Source organism: Argentina silus, assembly GCF_951799395.1.
Source record: "Argentina silus genome assembly, chromosome: 8".
Taxonomy (NCBI): Eukaryota; Metazoa; Chordata; class Actinopteri; order Argentiniformes; family Argentinidae; genus Argentina; species Argentina silus.
The window spans coordinates 18,806,229-18,822,892 of record NC_139662.1 but is presented as its reverse complement, the minus strand read 5'-3'; the positions used below and the strand labels follow the sequence as shown (position 1 = coordinate 18,822,892).

At 43.3% G+C, this 16,664-nt stretch overlaps 2 protein-coding genes across 4 annotated transcripts; one reads left to right on the top strand and one right to left on the bottom strand.

Annotated features, from left to right (window-relative positions):
• The first annotated feature begins 1,512 nt into the window (after positions 1 to 1,512).
• On the top strand, positions 1,513 to 8,406 carry smim29 (small integral membrane protein 29). 2 transcript variants are annotated; one of them, XM_083674659.1, is made up of 5 exons: positions 1,513 to 1,554; positions 3,242 to 3,557; positions 5,122 to 5,147; positions 5,623 to 5,728; positions 6,674 to 8,406. In XM_083674659.1, the coding sequence occupies exons 2-5, from the start codon at positions 3,453 to 3,455 to the stop codon at positions 6,740 to 6,742; spliced, it is 306 nt and encodes a 101-aa protein (XP_083530785.1). In that variant the 5' UTR covers positions 1,513 to 1,554; positions 3,242 to 3,452; the 3' UTR covers positions 6,743 to 8,406. The 2 variants fall into 2 exon arrangements, with proteins under 2 accessions (XP_083530785.1, XP_083530786.1); XM_083674660.1 differs by lacking the exon at positions 1,513 to 1,554 and adding an exon at positions 2,420 to 2,498.
• Positions 8,407 to 8,555: 149 nt separating this feature from the next.
• Positions 8,556 to 16,214, bottom strand: hmga1a (high mobility group AT-hook 1a). 2 transcript variants are annotated; one of them, XM_083675064.1, is made up of 5 exons: positions 16,149 to 16,214; positions 15,043 to 15,155; positions 13,574 to 13,654; positions 12,376 to 12,432; positions 8,556 to 10,988 (listed from the first exon to the last, which is right to left on the bottom strand). In XM_083675064.1, the coding sequence occupies exons 2-5, from the start codon at positions 15,139 to 15,141 to the stop codon at positions 10,923 to 10,925; spliced, it is 303 nt and encodes a 100-aa protein (XP_083531190.1). In that variant the 5' UTR covers positions 15,142 to 15,155; positions 16,149 to 16,214; the 3' UTR covers positions 8,556 to 10,922. The 2 variants fall into 2 exon arrangements, with proteins under 2 accessions (XP_083531190.1, XP_083531189.1); XM_083675063.1 differs by lacking the exon at positions 16,149 to 16,214 and adding an exon at positions 15,912 to 15,984.
• Between the last annotated feature and the right edge of the window lie 450 nt (positions 16,215 to 16,664).

Sequence of the window (16,664 nt, the reverse complement as noted above, 5' to 3'; positions counted from 1 at the left end):
TTGGCCACCTCCTCCACAGTGTCCAGGGTAACACCGAGGACACAACCAGCTTTCCTAATAAGCTTGTTCAGCCTCTTGGTGTCACCTTCCTTGATGCTGCCCCCCCAGCATACCACCGCGTACAGCACTGCACTGGCCACCACTGACTGGTAGAACATGTTCAGCTGAGTCTCTGGACGGGTAGCTGAGCAGGGCGGGAGGAGCTGGGGGGAGGAGAAGGAGAAGGAGAACGGAGTGGAGAGTCATTGATGGAGCCGGGGGGAGGAGAAGGAGAAGGAGGACGGAGTGGAGAGTCGTTGATGGAGCTGGGGGGAGGGAAACAATGAGCCCCCGAGTCAAACCTGTTGAAGAACTGGTTCAACTCGTTGGCCCTGTCTAGGTCTCCAGCCACTTGCGGATTGTTAGCCTGCTTGGAGCCAGTTATCTTTCTCACGCTGTTCCACATCTCTCTTGTGTTGTTGTCCTGCAGGCTTTCTTCCATCTTCCGCCTGTAGGTGTCCCTGCTCTCCGTCAGCTTTTCCTTGAGCTTCCTCCGCACCCGCTTCAGTTCTTCCGTGTCACCAGACCTGAAGGCTCTCTTCTTGTTGTTGAGGAGGGCCTTTAGGTCACTAAAGCCTTTAGGTCACTTGTAATCCCAAGCTTGTTGTTTGGAAAGCACTGCACCCTCCTAGTAGGTACAGTGTTCTCCACACAGAAGTTAATGTAGTCCGAGATGCAATGTGAAAGACCATCAATGTCCTCCCCATGTGACTCACAGACTGCTTTCCAGTCTGTTGTCGCAAAACAGTCCTGCAGACCCTCATCAGCCTCCAGTGCCCATCTCCTCACAGTCCTAGTGGTCACAGAGTGCTGCTGGACTAGAGGCTCATACATGGGCTTGAGGTGGACTAGGTTGTGGTCCGATCTGCCCAGAGGGGGGAGTTCTGAGATGTAGGCGTCCTTCACATTAGCATATAACAGGTATAGGCATCCTTCACATGAGCATATATAATTAGCATATACTGTATATCTAAGGTACCACTGCCGTTGTGCCCTTGAGCAAGGCACTTAACCCCCTAACTGCTCCAGGGACACCAAAGATGGCTGACCCTGTGCCCAGAGCTCTGTTCTCCCTGGGGGTGTGCACACATGTCTCTAAAACATGGTTTTTTTTTTTTTCTCTGCTACCATTCACCTATAGATAGTGACATCAACGCATACAGATATTAGGTGTTGGGGTAATAGCAAGGTATGTGTGTAATATGTGCATGTAAACATAGTAACCACTAAATCGGGTAATTAATAAGTCTGTGGTAATTGCAAGGGTAATAGGAAGGACCGCATTGTATACGTTGCACATCAATGTAGGTGGAGGCTTGCGACCCCTGCTGACGCATCAGGTGCATTGCTAGAATTTGTCATGCAACTCCCTTCAGCTCCGGAAAGATTTAATTGGCTGAGCAGCAACTTCCCCCCCGTCTCTCATTCCTTGCAGTCTGCGAGTTCGCCTGTCAGTCAAAATGTGACATTGTTGTTTTCTTCCTGGTTATATTGGGGAGCAGCAATCATATAACGGTGAGTGTTTATCCAGCGACAATCATTTCGCACATCATGATAAAACCAAAGCTGACGAATCATTTAGACATAACAAGTCGTCCGCTGTAAAACTATTCTCAGACATTAGCTATTAGATTCCAGCATAAGTCCAGGAAGAATTAATTCTACTGTATTACTTGCTATTTAGCTAGCCAACATCTGCTCTTCCGCGGGGGGGAGGGGGGGGGGGGGGGGGGGGGGTGTATGAGGTGTGTACAATGTAACCAGCTTTTAGAAACGTCCATCATACGACACTTTCGTTCGCCTTGTATGTTTGATTCTGTTTCATGGAACTGGAGTGTTGCATTCCATTCCAGCAATGACACTAAAATGCACGAGCCACAATAGATGACATAATCTTTGCATGAGCTAATGCGTAGCTCAATTTCCTCATGTTTGGTATTTTTAAGGTATTTTTGACTTGCCAACCTATTTGAGCTAGCTAGCTACATGTGAAATGTACGCAGCATCGTGACGTCCCTAGTGAATATGCAGCATAGAGTTATATCCCTAGAGGAGGAGATGTAATAGGGAATAATTGCATTTGTGACAGTATTAGAGCAGGCTTAACCTCCATGAGACCAGGTTTTCGTAGTTCAGAAAGCCTGGGGAAATCCTTTGCAGAAAGTAACTATAATGGGGTAGAAGCGCCTTAGAAATTGAGGCCTTGCCATACTCAAACGAATGAAATACCTTGCTTGGGCGGAGCTAAAATGAAACAGAATGAAGTTTTTCCTTCAGGTTTTCTTAAATTGTCTTCAATGTTGCAACAACTCTCTGCAAAAAAAAAGACCTACCTGGTCAGAAAAGACGACACCCATAACAGCAACATTGAACTCCGTCCATGTTCGATCCAAGCCAGTTCGGCTAATCTAAAATTCTCCAGACGTCCAAAGGAGGCGTGAGAACAACGCGATTTGGAGGTACGGCTATGAGAGACTAGGACAGCCTGGGAAATCATTAGCCAATTGGATCAATACAGGGTAGAAAGTTGACTACAACATGCTCCCCATGTAGTCACAATTCAGTTAGGGGAGTGCTCCCTCTAGTCTTTATAACTCTATGATATGCACATTGTTTGGAGGCTCACATGACCTTAAAGTCAGGGTCGAGTAACCTGTTCAAATGTGACTCTAATTTAGCACGCTTCACGTGACAAAAATAGCAGTTTAAGTGTTGTAGTATGGCATTTTGGACTAGGACTATTCATGAAGTAGCCTAGGGCAGGAAGGCATGTTCAAAATATTGACTTTTAAACATATCCTTATTCGGTGTGGATATGTCTGCTGCTGATTATTAATTCAATTGTGCTATTCATTCAGCCTATGCCCTATATGTTATTTCAGCCTCGTATACAATGTATATGTTTCATTTGTAACGTAAATTAATGGTCTTCTGTGGCTCAGTTGGTAGAGCATTCTGCTAACAACGCTTAGGTTGTGGGTTTGATTCCTGCTGGGACCATATATACTGAAATGTGTGCACTCACTGCAGTGTAAGTCGCTTTGGATAAAAGTGTCAGCTGAATGGCGTATATAAAAGCAAATCAACAACAAAAAATGTCTTATCCATCTGGACGAGAATCTTCGGTCATTTTTCCCTGTTTGCAGATAGACTATAAAACTAACCATGCGCAAATTCTTTGTTTTCCGCCTCCCTCTGGCAGATTTAACACTGATTAGGGAAAGGGGGGGAGAGACCATGTGGAAGTCACATGAATGACAAGGATGAGGCGTAGACAACCAGGAGGAAACCCGAGGAGAGGACTGCTGCACAACTTTTCCCTCCAAGAGGGAATCTGCTGATTCTGAGGCCTTGCAGCTGGGACGGCCGAGCCGCCTCCTCCTCCGTCCCACCCCCACCAACAAACGTATGCCATGAACAGCACTACTCAGCCCCCCACCGTAGACGGGGATGTGGCAGTCAGCTACGTGTTGGTTCCCTTCTTCTTCATCACCATCGTCGGCATAGCTGCAGCTGTGGTGAGTGGCCAGCAGGGTAGCATGGAGGGGTGGGTGGGTGGGTGGGTGGAGGGATGGAGGGGTGGGTGGGTGGGTGGGTGGAGGGATGGAGGGGTGGGTGGGTGGAGGGATGGAGGGGTGGAGGGATGGAGGGGTGGGTGGGTGGGTGGGTGGGTGGAGGGATGGAGGGGTGGGTGGGTGGAGGGATAGAGGGATAGAGGGATGGAAGGAAGACAGACAATGTATTCATAACATGAAGCTTTTTTTTTTTTTTTTTTTTACTGTATATGAACTTACACGTGGGTGGCATGAGAAAGGTTGAAGTTTAGTCAGTGTGTGACCGACCAGTTCTAATTTAATATATGGCTGATTGTTGATGTGTGTGTGAATGTGTGTTTGTATGTGCGGTGTGTGGGTCAAGATATCTGTGTGTGTCTATGAGTACATGCGTGTGTGGGTGTGCATGCCTATGTGTGTGCGTACGTACGAAGTAGACTAGGAATAGGCTGTTATATGCACCCCATATATACTTATAATAATGACAATAATGACTACTTTTTACTACAAGCCAAAGCCTTTATAAGCATATTTGTAATCATTTGTAATAATTTCATCATACACTCAGTCTTTATTCTCTTAATGATGTATTTAGGTTATGTATTATTATTTTTGCCCTGATATTCCATTTGAATCTTATTTCATTCATTATTTTTTTTATTATTTCTTTATTTGATGTCTTATTTTATGGAAAATACACTACAGTGTAAACATTGAGAATTGTGTGGTGTCCTCCACCACTCCTATTGTAAAAAAAGAAAGGTTAAAGTTTGCAATAGGCTGTATTACACAGTACTCAATACTGTACTTGTAACACTGTAGCCTGTGAAAAACAATTATTGTGAAAAAAAAATTGTTCTTGCATTGTGACTGCCAATAGCCCCTGGTCCTAGCATAGATTACATTTTCTTATGATGACTGATGTATATATGATTCACTTACATAAACAAATGTATTTGTTGTAAGTCGCTTTGGATAAAGGCGTCTGCTAAATGGCATAAATGTAAACGTAAATGTAGCCTTTTTGCATTGTCATAGAGTTGAGGCATATTCATTGTAGATACACCTGGGATATGGTATGTTATAGTATAGTATGTGTATGTTATAGTATAGTATGTGTATGTTATAGTATAGTATGGATATGTTATAGTATGTGTATGTTATAGTATAGTATGGGTATGTTATAGTATGGATATGTTATAGTATAGTATGGATATGTTATAGTATAGTATGGGTATGTTATAGTATAGTATGGGTATGTTATAGTATGGATATGTTATAGTATAGTATGGATATAGTATAGTATGGGTATGTTATAGTATGGATATGTTATAGTATAGTATGGATATGTTATAGTATAGTATGGATATAGTATAGTATGGGTATAGTATAGTATGGATATGTTATAGTATAGTATGGATATGTTATAGTATAGTATGGGTATGTTATAGTATAGTATGGGTATATTATAGTGTAGTATGGTAATGTTATGGTACAGTCGCTAAATTCCTTCTCTCCTTTTTTGCAGGTAATGTATGTACGCAAGAAGCGAAGGTAAATTCCTTTCATTCTCTAACTTTCTGAACTGCTCACTGTCCATTTGCTTTTCTTTTTTTGTTTTTGTTTTAAATATGTTTTTAGGGCATTTCTGCTTTATTGGGATAGAGACAGTAGAGATTGACAGGAAGGATGGGGGAGAGAGAGAGGAGGGATGACATGCAAAGCGTGTCGAGGGTTGGAATCGAACCAGGAACCTTGCGATTTTGTGGTATGCGCATTAGTGTGCTACGCCACTAAGCGCCCCTCCATTTGCATTTCTTGATATTCAGTAGATAACTTCAAAGCCATGTCCCTGCCTTTAAATCCAGGAGTAGGCTTAATCTAGGTCTGGGAAAGCAGCATATAAAGTCCCCTTTCATTCAAAGGAAATCCTGTAATGATGAATCTAAAAAATCTAAAAAGCTTTTAGATTTTTGCTTTCCTTGGTCTCCTCACTCAAAGTATTCTCCTTCACATTTGTGTGTTTCAGAATTGACCGACTCCGTCACCAGTTGCTACCAGTCTATACCTACGATCCCTCTGAAGAGCTGAATGAAGCTGAGGCTGAGATGCTGTGGAGGGAGGAAGACACCAAGGTATTCATAAACCTATAGAGCCGTACAGGTTGGCAGTTACAATAAGAAGGATTGACAGGGTATAATTTAATACTAATAATACTGACTCCATTTCTCTTCATTTAACACTGTGTGCAAAGAATTGTTAAAGTTTGGCTTGACGAGAGCAAGAATGGTCATGTGGAAATAAATGAAATGAGGCTTTAATAACATTGTAAATAGGGTTGTAAAACTATGAAAAAAGAATAAAGTGAATCACATGGTTTGAGAAAAAAACCCTCATACATTAGGTTGTAGATGTCTTATAAACGGGAGAAAACACAAAATAATCAGCATGAGATGTTTTTATTAGCATCTTCTCAGCCAACAACAATTCAGCCAGGTGTAATAAAAGTCTCTGGACCTCTGTTACCGGTCAAAGACGGCCCCTGCTTTTGGTGGTTGATCAATGGTCGTCACTTAATTCAGGAATGTACCCCAAGCTGTGAAAACCTGCATTCCCACATTTACAATGGCCAGTTGGTGCAGGGATTGAAAGAAGGGGGCAGACTTGGTTTGTCCACCTTCAAACCCACGCAAACTAATGTTTACCACTGACACAAACACTACTTGGAACTTGACACTTTGAATTGATCGAAAGGCTGCAGTAACCGAAGAAGTCTTGACGTTATGCCCCTTACAAACACTAGATGGCGACATTTGCCATTGATAAATGTAGACCATTGATATAATGTAACACAATACACAGTATATCAAATGGATGCACCTTTGTGGCACTAACTGCATGTGATTGATGCATGAGGCCAACATGAAGCTTTTCTTGTGAAAGATTAAGAAAGTAAAACTGGTGTTTGTATTCATGACATGATACAGTATGCAACCAATATGGCACAGCCTACAGGAGAGCAGTTGATCCAACTGGTAATCACTTTTGCTCAAACTTCTGTTGTGCCTTTGTGTCTTCAGGTGGTGCAGAGTTGGGCAAGGTCATACCAACAACGGCGCCCCCTTCTGACGAAAGACGTCCATGCATGAGTGTGTATCAACAGCGGAACAGCGGTCTTGTCTGTGCAATCCTACCAATCAGTGGAGATAAACCTTGGCTGGGGTCAAGGGTCACCCTCTAGGAAAAGCATGGAAAGGATAACAGCCGAGTATTTGGTCATGCCTTTGCACCATAATCATCATCATCCTCATTCTCATCCTCATCATCCTCATCCTCTCCTGTGTTAAAGCAGTTTCTCTGTACAGATGCAGCTTCTGAGGGGAGGCTGGTTATTATATGAACCTACTGAAGGGTGCCAATCCTGTGTGCCTGAGCACTGCAGCATGTCCTCAATCATGGCACATTACCTGACTACTGAACATTATTTATTTGAGTTTATTTATTCAACTTTTTTTTTTTAACTGTGTTTGTGTGCGTCATGATGTGGGTGTTACTGAAACTAAGATTGCGCCATCCATCCAAAGATACAGGTTAAAAAGGGGGTGGTTGTTATGCTTGCCTTAAATGTATATTGTTGCAGTGGAGCAGGGATGGGCAATACCGGGTCTTCCCCTGTTCTTTAGGTTTCGAACATTGCAGTCAGAGGGCGGTGAGGGCAGAGAAGCCCTCCGGAGGTCTCTGATATGTTACTTGATGGTAGATGAATGTAGCTAGTCACCCCTCGCCTGGACTCTGTATCTGTGTTTTCTTTAGCCGGCTCCTATGACTCTTACGTATGGCATGATCCGGGTGCAGGCTGCGCCAACCCCCACACTCCTCTCCACTATTTAGCTGTGACTACTGTCCTAAAAATGTCCTGTCTAGAAGACATGGCACCAGGATGAATTCTCCTCAAGCAGAAGAATCCTTGTAGAAGAATGCCACAGACCTGACTGTATGTAGTACTCAGGAACCCTCAGCCACCCACTCTTTTTCTCTAAGATGGGGTGAAAGACAATGTTTACATGCTTTGACCCTCCCTTTCCTTGCATTTGTGAATGTAACGTAGTCAGAATATATAGTAATTGTTACAGGTTTACCATTGAAATCAATCATTATATCGGCACGTCCTTATTGGATTCTCCTTGATGAGCTTTTGTGCAGGGAAACGTTTGAGGTATCCTCCAGTTGATTTCATGTGTAAATGGGGCAGTTTATTGTCTCCTGAATGCGAATGGCTTCATATTATGCCATACTACTCCTTGTATGAAGATAGGAAATCTCAATGCATATTCATATTGCATTCTCTGCAGGACATTTAAGTTTCAGAATTGATTTGCACTGTTTGAGACATGTTGTGGGGAGTTGCTGTGTTGTTCTAGAAAACGCTAGCCTGGAATCAGACCGAATTTGCTTTATTTCACTTCTTTGCACATCAGTTCTGATAGAGAGGCTCCGGTACTGCTTAATAATGCATACATACACACATGGTTTCATTGAAGGCAAGACCAGTCTGTATTTAGGGACATGGAATGAAGCTACATTTTGTCTTCCAGGTGAAGAAAATGCAAACTTAAGAACTAATTTGGACGTCATTGTCATCAAGGTTTTGCCCACAAAACCGGGGGATTATTTTTGTTGCTTTCGATTGAAGCACTTATGAAATTACATAAATTATTTGTTTACATATAAATATGCAGCGAGAAGGGTACATTTTGACTTTTTAATGGATGGTCTGGATATATGATGTATGCAAAAATAAAGTTTAAAACGGAACATATTCAGTCTTAAGTGATTATTTGACACGGCACCTGGCTTCTGGTATTTATACAGTGAATGCGACACTGATATTTCTCCCAATCGCCCTAAAAGATGAACAATGAAGAGGACACAGTACAAGAAAAGACTAAAAGAGTATAAATTCTTGTATTTATTGACCATTTCTGGATACAAATTGTCATAGGGCACGATAGAAATATAGACATTGGACATTTATAGACGTGTACATTTAAAAGAATGATCCCATCCCGTTACCTTTATATGAATGTATGGATGTTGTCGGTACATGAGGGCATTGTACATTGTCAAAATAGTTGCAGCTGTGAATGGATATCAAATGACCATGGTTCCACATGAGCATGTAGAGGAGCCTAGTGCCAAAAGCACTGAGACTGACATCGGAATAACAACTTGGGAGAGAGCGCCCACAGTCTTTGTCACTAAACACACACGCACGCACGCACACACGCACACACACACACACACAAAAACAACATTTGTCCATGACAATCTGAACCAAGCAAACGTTTCAGTGCACCAGAGGAGGATTTATTATAAAGATAAAACACACCAGCTAATCTAACACAGTTTGCCAAGCTGACAGGTCTCCCTGACTTCACACATCGTTTTAGCAACCTGTCTGGAAGCTCTGTTTCAAAACAAGAGGAGCGGAGGGGTGTGTGTGAGCACATGTTCACAAGCTAGTATGCCGTCGTCTAAAAATACCGTTACAGTCAGATTTAATAAGACAAAAAAATACACAGACTATGTAACACAAACATCTCTCACCTCTTGCCAGAGGTTTACATTGTACAATTGAAACCAGTTGAATGCAATAATATGGAAAAGTAAGCGGTTGCTAAGTGAGGTATGATATTCTGGGCCCTGTCAGGCCCACTTGCAGTTTTCCGGGTTACATAACTGAGGTTGTATGTAGCAGCTTAGGTTTGAGGAGAGACCCAGTAATTGGACTGTGATCGAGAGTTCCCTGACACTGAGAAACGAACAAAACAACAACAACAAAAAAAACAAAAACCAGTTTTTCTGGAGCAGACAGCAGACACTGCGACCTCACAGACCGAGCAGAGTATTTCAACATCCTGTACAAAGTGACGACACAGAAGGTCTTCAGTATGTAAAGCAGTGTGAGCGCTGAAATGGAATGATCAAACGATAGTACAGACCCAATGGATTAACAGTGCCACAAACCTCTCCCTAACACTTCAGCTCCTAGTTCGGCCAACCACAGTTTGTTTCACAGTCCGTCTAGAACTGGCCAAAAGGGCGCAACAAACACTTCAGGACTGTAGGACCACATTAAGAAGAACAGCTAATGCAATAGACAGCGTTTATAAAAAGCTCCCTGGAGTGGTTAGAGAACCAGGCTCTCATCACCACTCAATCCTTGCCTTGCCTTAGACCAATAGACAGCATCATCAGTGAAGTCGAAGCAGCACAATTTCTCAGGTATGTGAGGGCACGTGGAACATGAGGAATATGAGACAGAAACAAACAGTCTGATCAGACTGACCTTTGACAAGTGACTAGTACACTTCACACAAGCCTTCCCAGTGGACCTATAGGAGGACAGTGGGAGACATGAGCCTTTTCTTGTTAGGAACAAGACTCCTCTCATCCTCTGTCCTCCACTCGCGTCCTACTCCATACGCTTTAGAGCAGAATATCTGGATTCTTCCTACAATGCTTTTTGAGGACAAGTCGACTGGAGGACAGAGGGCCCAAGGCATCGTGTTCCTAACAATTCATAAAAGGCTATGGACTAGCCACACGAGAGAGGAAATCAGGACTAGCTTATCTTTCAGGGAGAGATGGAGGGATGAAGGGGTCAATTCTGCACAATCAATGGAATAACAGGGGAGAGGTCAGTTACACAGAATATAGATGGATAATATTTTTTATAATCAGTTATTCAGTATGTTGATACTATACATCCTGAAAATCAGCTCTTCCACTGGTAAGTAGGTTTAAGGGATAGGTTAACCACTTCACACACAAACACACAAAATAAAAACAGCAAGTTTAGGTAATATTCACCTTTGTCCAGTACAAAACATGGAGCATGTTTATAGCCCTACCAGCGTAGACACAGGCGTTAGGAAAAAATGAGTAACATTAAGCAGAGAAGAGAAAAGAACCCTAAACCATCTTTAAAAAAAAAAAAAAAAAAAAAAAAAAGTGTCCAAAAACTCATCAGAGCATACTTTTGTCCAGTATAAAAGACTTGTAATACCAAGACACGTATACATGTTGTAGAGAGAACGGGTCGTCACCTGTCTTGTGAATCTTGATGGATATATGCTTGAGAAAGGTCCATGGTTTTTCCAGTGCTGTTGCAGATAAAGGTTGAATGAACTGTGTTGTTTGACCCTCCATAGGCTAGAAGGCAAGAAGTGAACAGTAGAGGTTGTGGTGGCACTGGTATTGGAGATTCAGTCCAGCTCGTATTAACAGGAAGTCAGTATGTTGAGTGAGGTAGCGTGTGTTGCAAGTTTACTGGTCTTCTTCCTCCTCCTCCTCCTCTTCAGACGATTCCTGGGATGCCTTCTCCTCCTTCTCCTGAAAAGGAAGCAAATACAGTCAAACAATGTTTATTTTCTTTACACCAATACTATTTAGCCCACTATCAAAAGGTAATATGATCGAATACAAGTCATTGTTTTATTGTTCTATTTTGTACATTTGTTTTTGCCATTTTGTGGAAAAAAAGGTTTATATATTATTTTTTATGTCCTCACCAAGTCAATTTCCTGTCTGTACAAATATACTTGGCCAAATAAAAGAACTCTGATAAGTGCATCAACTGTCAACTTCAATAACTGCTTGGAGGCATTAGCCATTCTAGCCAGACTTGGCGACCAAAATAGTAGTTTCTAGAAAACATTCCAGTGTCCAAGGGGAGCAGTATCAAAGGAGTGTGTTCAAACCACGGGAGGCTGGTGGAGGTAGAAATCGGAGGACAGGCACATTGTAATGCATGGAACGTGTGTTTGACAGAATTTCTAATTCCATTCCATGCATTACAATGAGCCCATCCTCTGATTTCTACCTCCACCAGCCTGGTTCAAGCAAAGGCAGTATGAAGTCCTTAGAGGACCAGAGGGAGGGCTTGGTCATCTATAGTGAATCATAAAGAGAGGTGAGTCACAGTACGGCATCCCACTCCCACTCCCCCGCCGCCGCCTCCTCCTCCTCCCCCTCTCCCTTCAAACCCTCACTGACTTCCTCCCGCCCTGGCCCTGGAGTTTTCATTCATAAAAACAGAGCCCCGTGAGGTGGGTAACTATCGGTCTTTCCCCTCTGTGACTAATGCAACACAGGCTTATGGGAGCAAACCCTAACCACAGGCACCAGAAAAGGGAAGGGGGGGGGGGGGGGGGTGATAGATTACTACAGTACAGGTTCCTGCTAAACAAGCCAGTGCTTGTTTTGGTCTTGTACATGCAACTTAAATGGCACAGTCTTTTGTCAAATCTCATTTCCATGTACAAGTTGATATAGTCAAACGCCATTTAGAGCAATAATATCATAATATTGGTATGAAGGAAACAATCTAAACATTAACTTAGGCAAACACACATACAGTACCAGCAGTGTGCATGTCTAGGGTAGACCATTAAAGTGGGTGGGTAGGGCCTTTCTGTGACTAAGGACTGAGGGATTTCTGGCAGCAGATTAAAGTAAGCATGTGGAGGGGAAGCAAATAGCAGCGATGAGTAGAGAGTGAGTCCTCAAGGAGAGGAGAGGAGGGAGGGGAGGGGAGGGGAGGGGAGGAGAGGGGGGAGAGGCATTAGTTTAAGAAACGCAACAGTTATCTTGCCGACACTCTCATACCGAACAAACATCAGTTCAACCTCGTGGTTCATCCATCAAACTCGGCCAGTTACTCAATTCCTCCGCGTGCGTGCAGTAACTATCACTGACTATAACCAAGAGTAACTCTTACCTCCTTCTTCGGTCTTCCCCTGCGTTTCATTCCTGCAGATGAGGGTGCTGCTGCCTTCTGTTAAAAAAAATGGAGGGGAGACAATAAATGATTCCGTTTGCTGCAGCTAGGGGGCACCAGTACTTGGATGAAGAGGCAGATGGCTAGAGGGCATCGGGTTCATTGGCTATTATCTGGGAAGCCGACAGGAACTGCACACGGGGCACTCCAGTTCGCTGGCCACCTGGTCAGAGGCTCAGAGACAGCTGGTGAAACTGGGCAAAGAGAAACGGGGCTTCAATCCTCACACATAAAACCAACATGCATGTATACATACCACACACGCGTGCGCACACGCACACACACACACACACACACACACACACCATCTAGGACATTGTGCTGAGACGAGCTCGAGGGTTGGGGCGAGGGAGAAACCAGCAGTTGCTATGGTGACGACAGGGAGAAAAGAACTAGGGCCGTGTGCTTGGGGGGGGGGGGGGGGGGGGGGCAGGGTAATGTCAGCTTGGAAACAGTCTTGCGGCCTCTGCACCTGCACCACACTGTGCATGACAAGCTACAGGAAGCTGGATGACAGGAAGTCATGGCGAATTAACCAAAAGTGAGCGTCTCTTTAAAGCAGCCAGTAAACCAAGACCTTACAAAGGGAAGCTCTGGCCTTGCTATTTTTGACACTTGAGGAGGGAGAGCTTCAATTGCTGTTACACCTATAAATCACACTTAACAGCAGGACATCCTTTTAACAGGATGAGGTTAGCTACCGCTGTGATAACAAAAAGCGCATCAACTGCCACAACGACATAACAATTACATAGAGTAGAAACAATATACCTATCACTGAACAACAACCCAGATGACATCAAGGTTAACACTGGGTCACATCTTCTTTTTGTATTGCTTTTTTTTAGGTGCAATGTCCTGAAGCTTAGCCAGCTTTAATTTATGAAATTGAAACTGGGTTAGCAGCAGCATAGGTCACATGGGGTGAAGTTTACTAGTAGCAGTGGCAAACACAATAGGGGCTGCAGCCTTCTGCAAGGCGCAGCCCTAACAGTAATCTGTGTGGTCAACAACATCTTGCAGGATCAAATGCCACTTGTGGTTTTTGCAGGATGACTAAGAGATGGCTACTGAGCCTACCACCCGAGGATCACCTTTACACGCTCGCATGTAAAACAGCTCTGTGGTATTGACTTACCTTGCCCTTGACGACTGTCTTGTTTTTACTGCCCTTCGGCCTTCCCCTGGGCCTCTTTGGAGAAGGGGACCCACTGGGTTCCTGAGAGATAAAGGGTGTGACAGCCAGTCAGGCACACAGTCAGTACAGTGATGCATTAGAGCAGTCAGACACACAAACCGTCAACAGACAGACAGACAGATAAGCAACACCTCCGAACAGTATGGCGCATCTCTCTGTGTTGCTGCATCCCACGGTGTTTTAAATGAAGATGCCTTCGTATGAGAACACGTTACCGGGCTTTCATTCATGTGTGACATGATGTGTCACAACACTTAGATTCTTACATGGGAGACTTTTGTTGTGACACAAAGAGTGAACTGTTCAAGGTCGGTGCAACTGACACCCGTTGCTACTTTAAGACTAACAGGTGGTCAGAGCTACAGGTTGCCAAGTTCTACAAACTAAAACAAGCTCAGCACAAATAACACTGGTTTGGATATCAGAGGATATAACACACAGGTTGTAAATAATAGGGTGAAACAGGAAGTACTGACCATCTATCTATGGGACCGTGTTTTATGATGGTAAAGTATTATTCACCCACTCAAATATGAACATGAATGGGGAGTGTGAAACTGCAGAGGAGGAGCAGAGGAGTACTGACAGTGTTACTATGGGTATGAACAAGAGCGTCTGCTACATGACTAAAATGTAAAGGCCAAATGTACCATGAGCTGTAAACACTGAACAGAGAGGGTGGGGTTTTCACAGCAAACACTAAAAACATGATTAATACATCTGGCTGTATATTATGGTGGTGAAGGTTTTTATTACCTTCCCTGTCTGTTTACAGCTGCAGCTATTAGCAACCAAGCAATCCAATACCAACAACACACTCGGAGAGTGACAGTAACATGAGCCATCCCCTGCTTCGACTCTGCTTCCATCGACCAATCAGTAAGTATCAGGAGGTGGGATATGTGGGTTACCATTGGTTTTTAAGGGGTTCAGATTACACGTCACTGACAACCTGCCAGACTACAGGAAGATCATTATGGATGTTCACAGGGCTAGCGACGGGTGGAGATATGGTCGAAAAGTAAACCGTATCAAATTTCTCTTGAGTCGAAGTCACAGTAGTAGGACAGAAATGACTCAGTAGATACTCATTGGTTATCCATGGGTGGCTATCTGACCCCCACTAGTTAAACCCTGCTTTTGCTTTGTGGAGGGGTTGTGTCAGGTAAAAGGTAACTTACTGGAGGACTATTCCTAAATCTTAAGGGCATAGGCTGCTGCAGCACAACATGGACACATACAGAGCTATTATATACCTAAATGTATCTTAAATAGTCAGCCATGGGGAGCTGGTATTGACCAGGACACAGGAGGAACATACACAACACGTGTTCATCTGTAGGTGGTGTAATTACAGCGTTACTAGAATACACAGAGCAACTACATGTGTTACTTTGAATGATACTTACGTCAGAATTTTTCATCTGGGGTTGTTTCCTGGGCCTTCCACGCCCCCTCTTCTCTGCCCCCTCTTTCTCCTTAGGTGAGACGGTACCCTTGTCACTCATGTTTCCTTGTAAACCTATTAAAATGCAAGACGTTTAATTGATAAGATTCAATAGCCACAAATCATATGAACACACTAATGGACATCATTTCACAGAATTTATGTGCATCTCTATACACATAGGCCGAGCAGTCCACTCCAGTGCATAAACAAAATCGACACGGTTAATGATAAGTCTATAGAGCATTCCTTAATCCCTGCGTAATTGCATCACTATGTATGTCTCATCGGCGCACTATTAATGGGCTAACGATACAGGAACTAGGAAGGATTTATAGTCATCAACCGGCTTGCATGATGTTGTGTACATTCAGCAGGAGGCCGCGCGCACTGGCTACAGACACAGTCTGATTACGCACTAAATATTAGGTTAATGCAGTTGTCATAATGCATAAGTTACCAACAATAATTATAAAAACAAACTAGGTACACATGCATACAATTGGATGGTAATTCTCTGGCTATTTAGTCTGAAGCCTTAGAATGCTCAATGTTTAAAGCCCACAGTCGTCGCTACGGATGCCTCGCAGCGCCAGCGCCAGGAACACGCAATAGAAAACAGAAAGAGGACAAATCGCAACAATGTAAATAATAGCCCCTTCAAAACCGAGCGGAAAGGTTTGTGTGCGCCGCGCATACATTGTCTAAAATCCACGTTTGCAACATTCTCGTTATTGCCAGATCATCATGGCTATATCAAAAATAATCATACTGATTTTATGCAAGGTCAATTTTTGAGACCATTGCATTGTGTTCTAGTCGCGCTCTTACCTTTATCCCTTGAAGATTATGGTCCCCTATCAAATTAAAACGAAAGGTTCTCTTCAAGCAAGTCTGGCTGTCTTACCGGTTAAAGCCTTTGACTAAAGCTCTTGTCTTTACGACAGAGACTCTGACTACATACAGCCCGCCCCTTTAAATCCCAGTTGCAGCACCCAGAAAATACAGTAGGCAAGTGAACAGTGGAAGTACAAGATGATAGGATTTTTTTGTTGTTGTTGAAATTACCAGAATAAAAATGAAGCAGTTAGTGGAGGAAATCCAAAGCGTGCCAAAAATGCTATATGCGTCCTCGTCTCCCCAAGAAAAAGAAAACGCGGCAGCCTCGGGGAGTTTTAGGGCAATTTAAAGAGGCGTCCTCACGGGAGCTATAACATCGGAAGGCGGAGATATGATAAGTGGGACACCACAATCACCAAATACCCAACCCCCCTTTACTCTTCAAACCCCATCCACATGGATTATTGACCAGGTGGATTACCTGGAACATTTTAGTATCTTGAATTTAAATTGAAATGATTTGATCCATTCGTATGATGAATAGTGTATTTAAATTAGCAATACGGCGCATGAAGTTGTTCTTATTATAAGTCTTGTAATCACTCCAGCACATGTTGTTACACAGTGATATGCTTTGAGAGGAATGCATTTCAGCAGTTCTCCTTATTGTATTGTACTAGTGGAAATGACTCATTTTCATCCAATAATTGGTAATAAGGATGTGTGTCAACAATTACTAAAGTA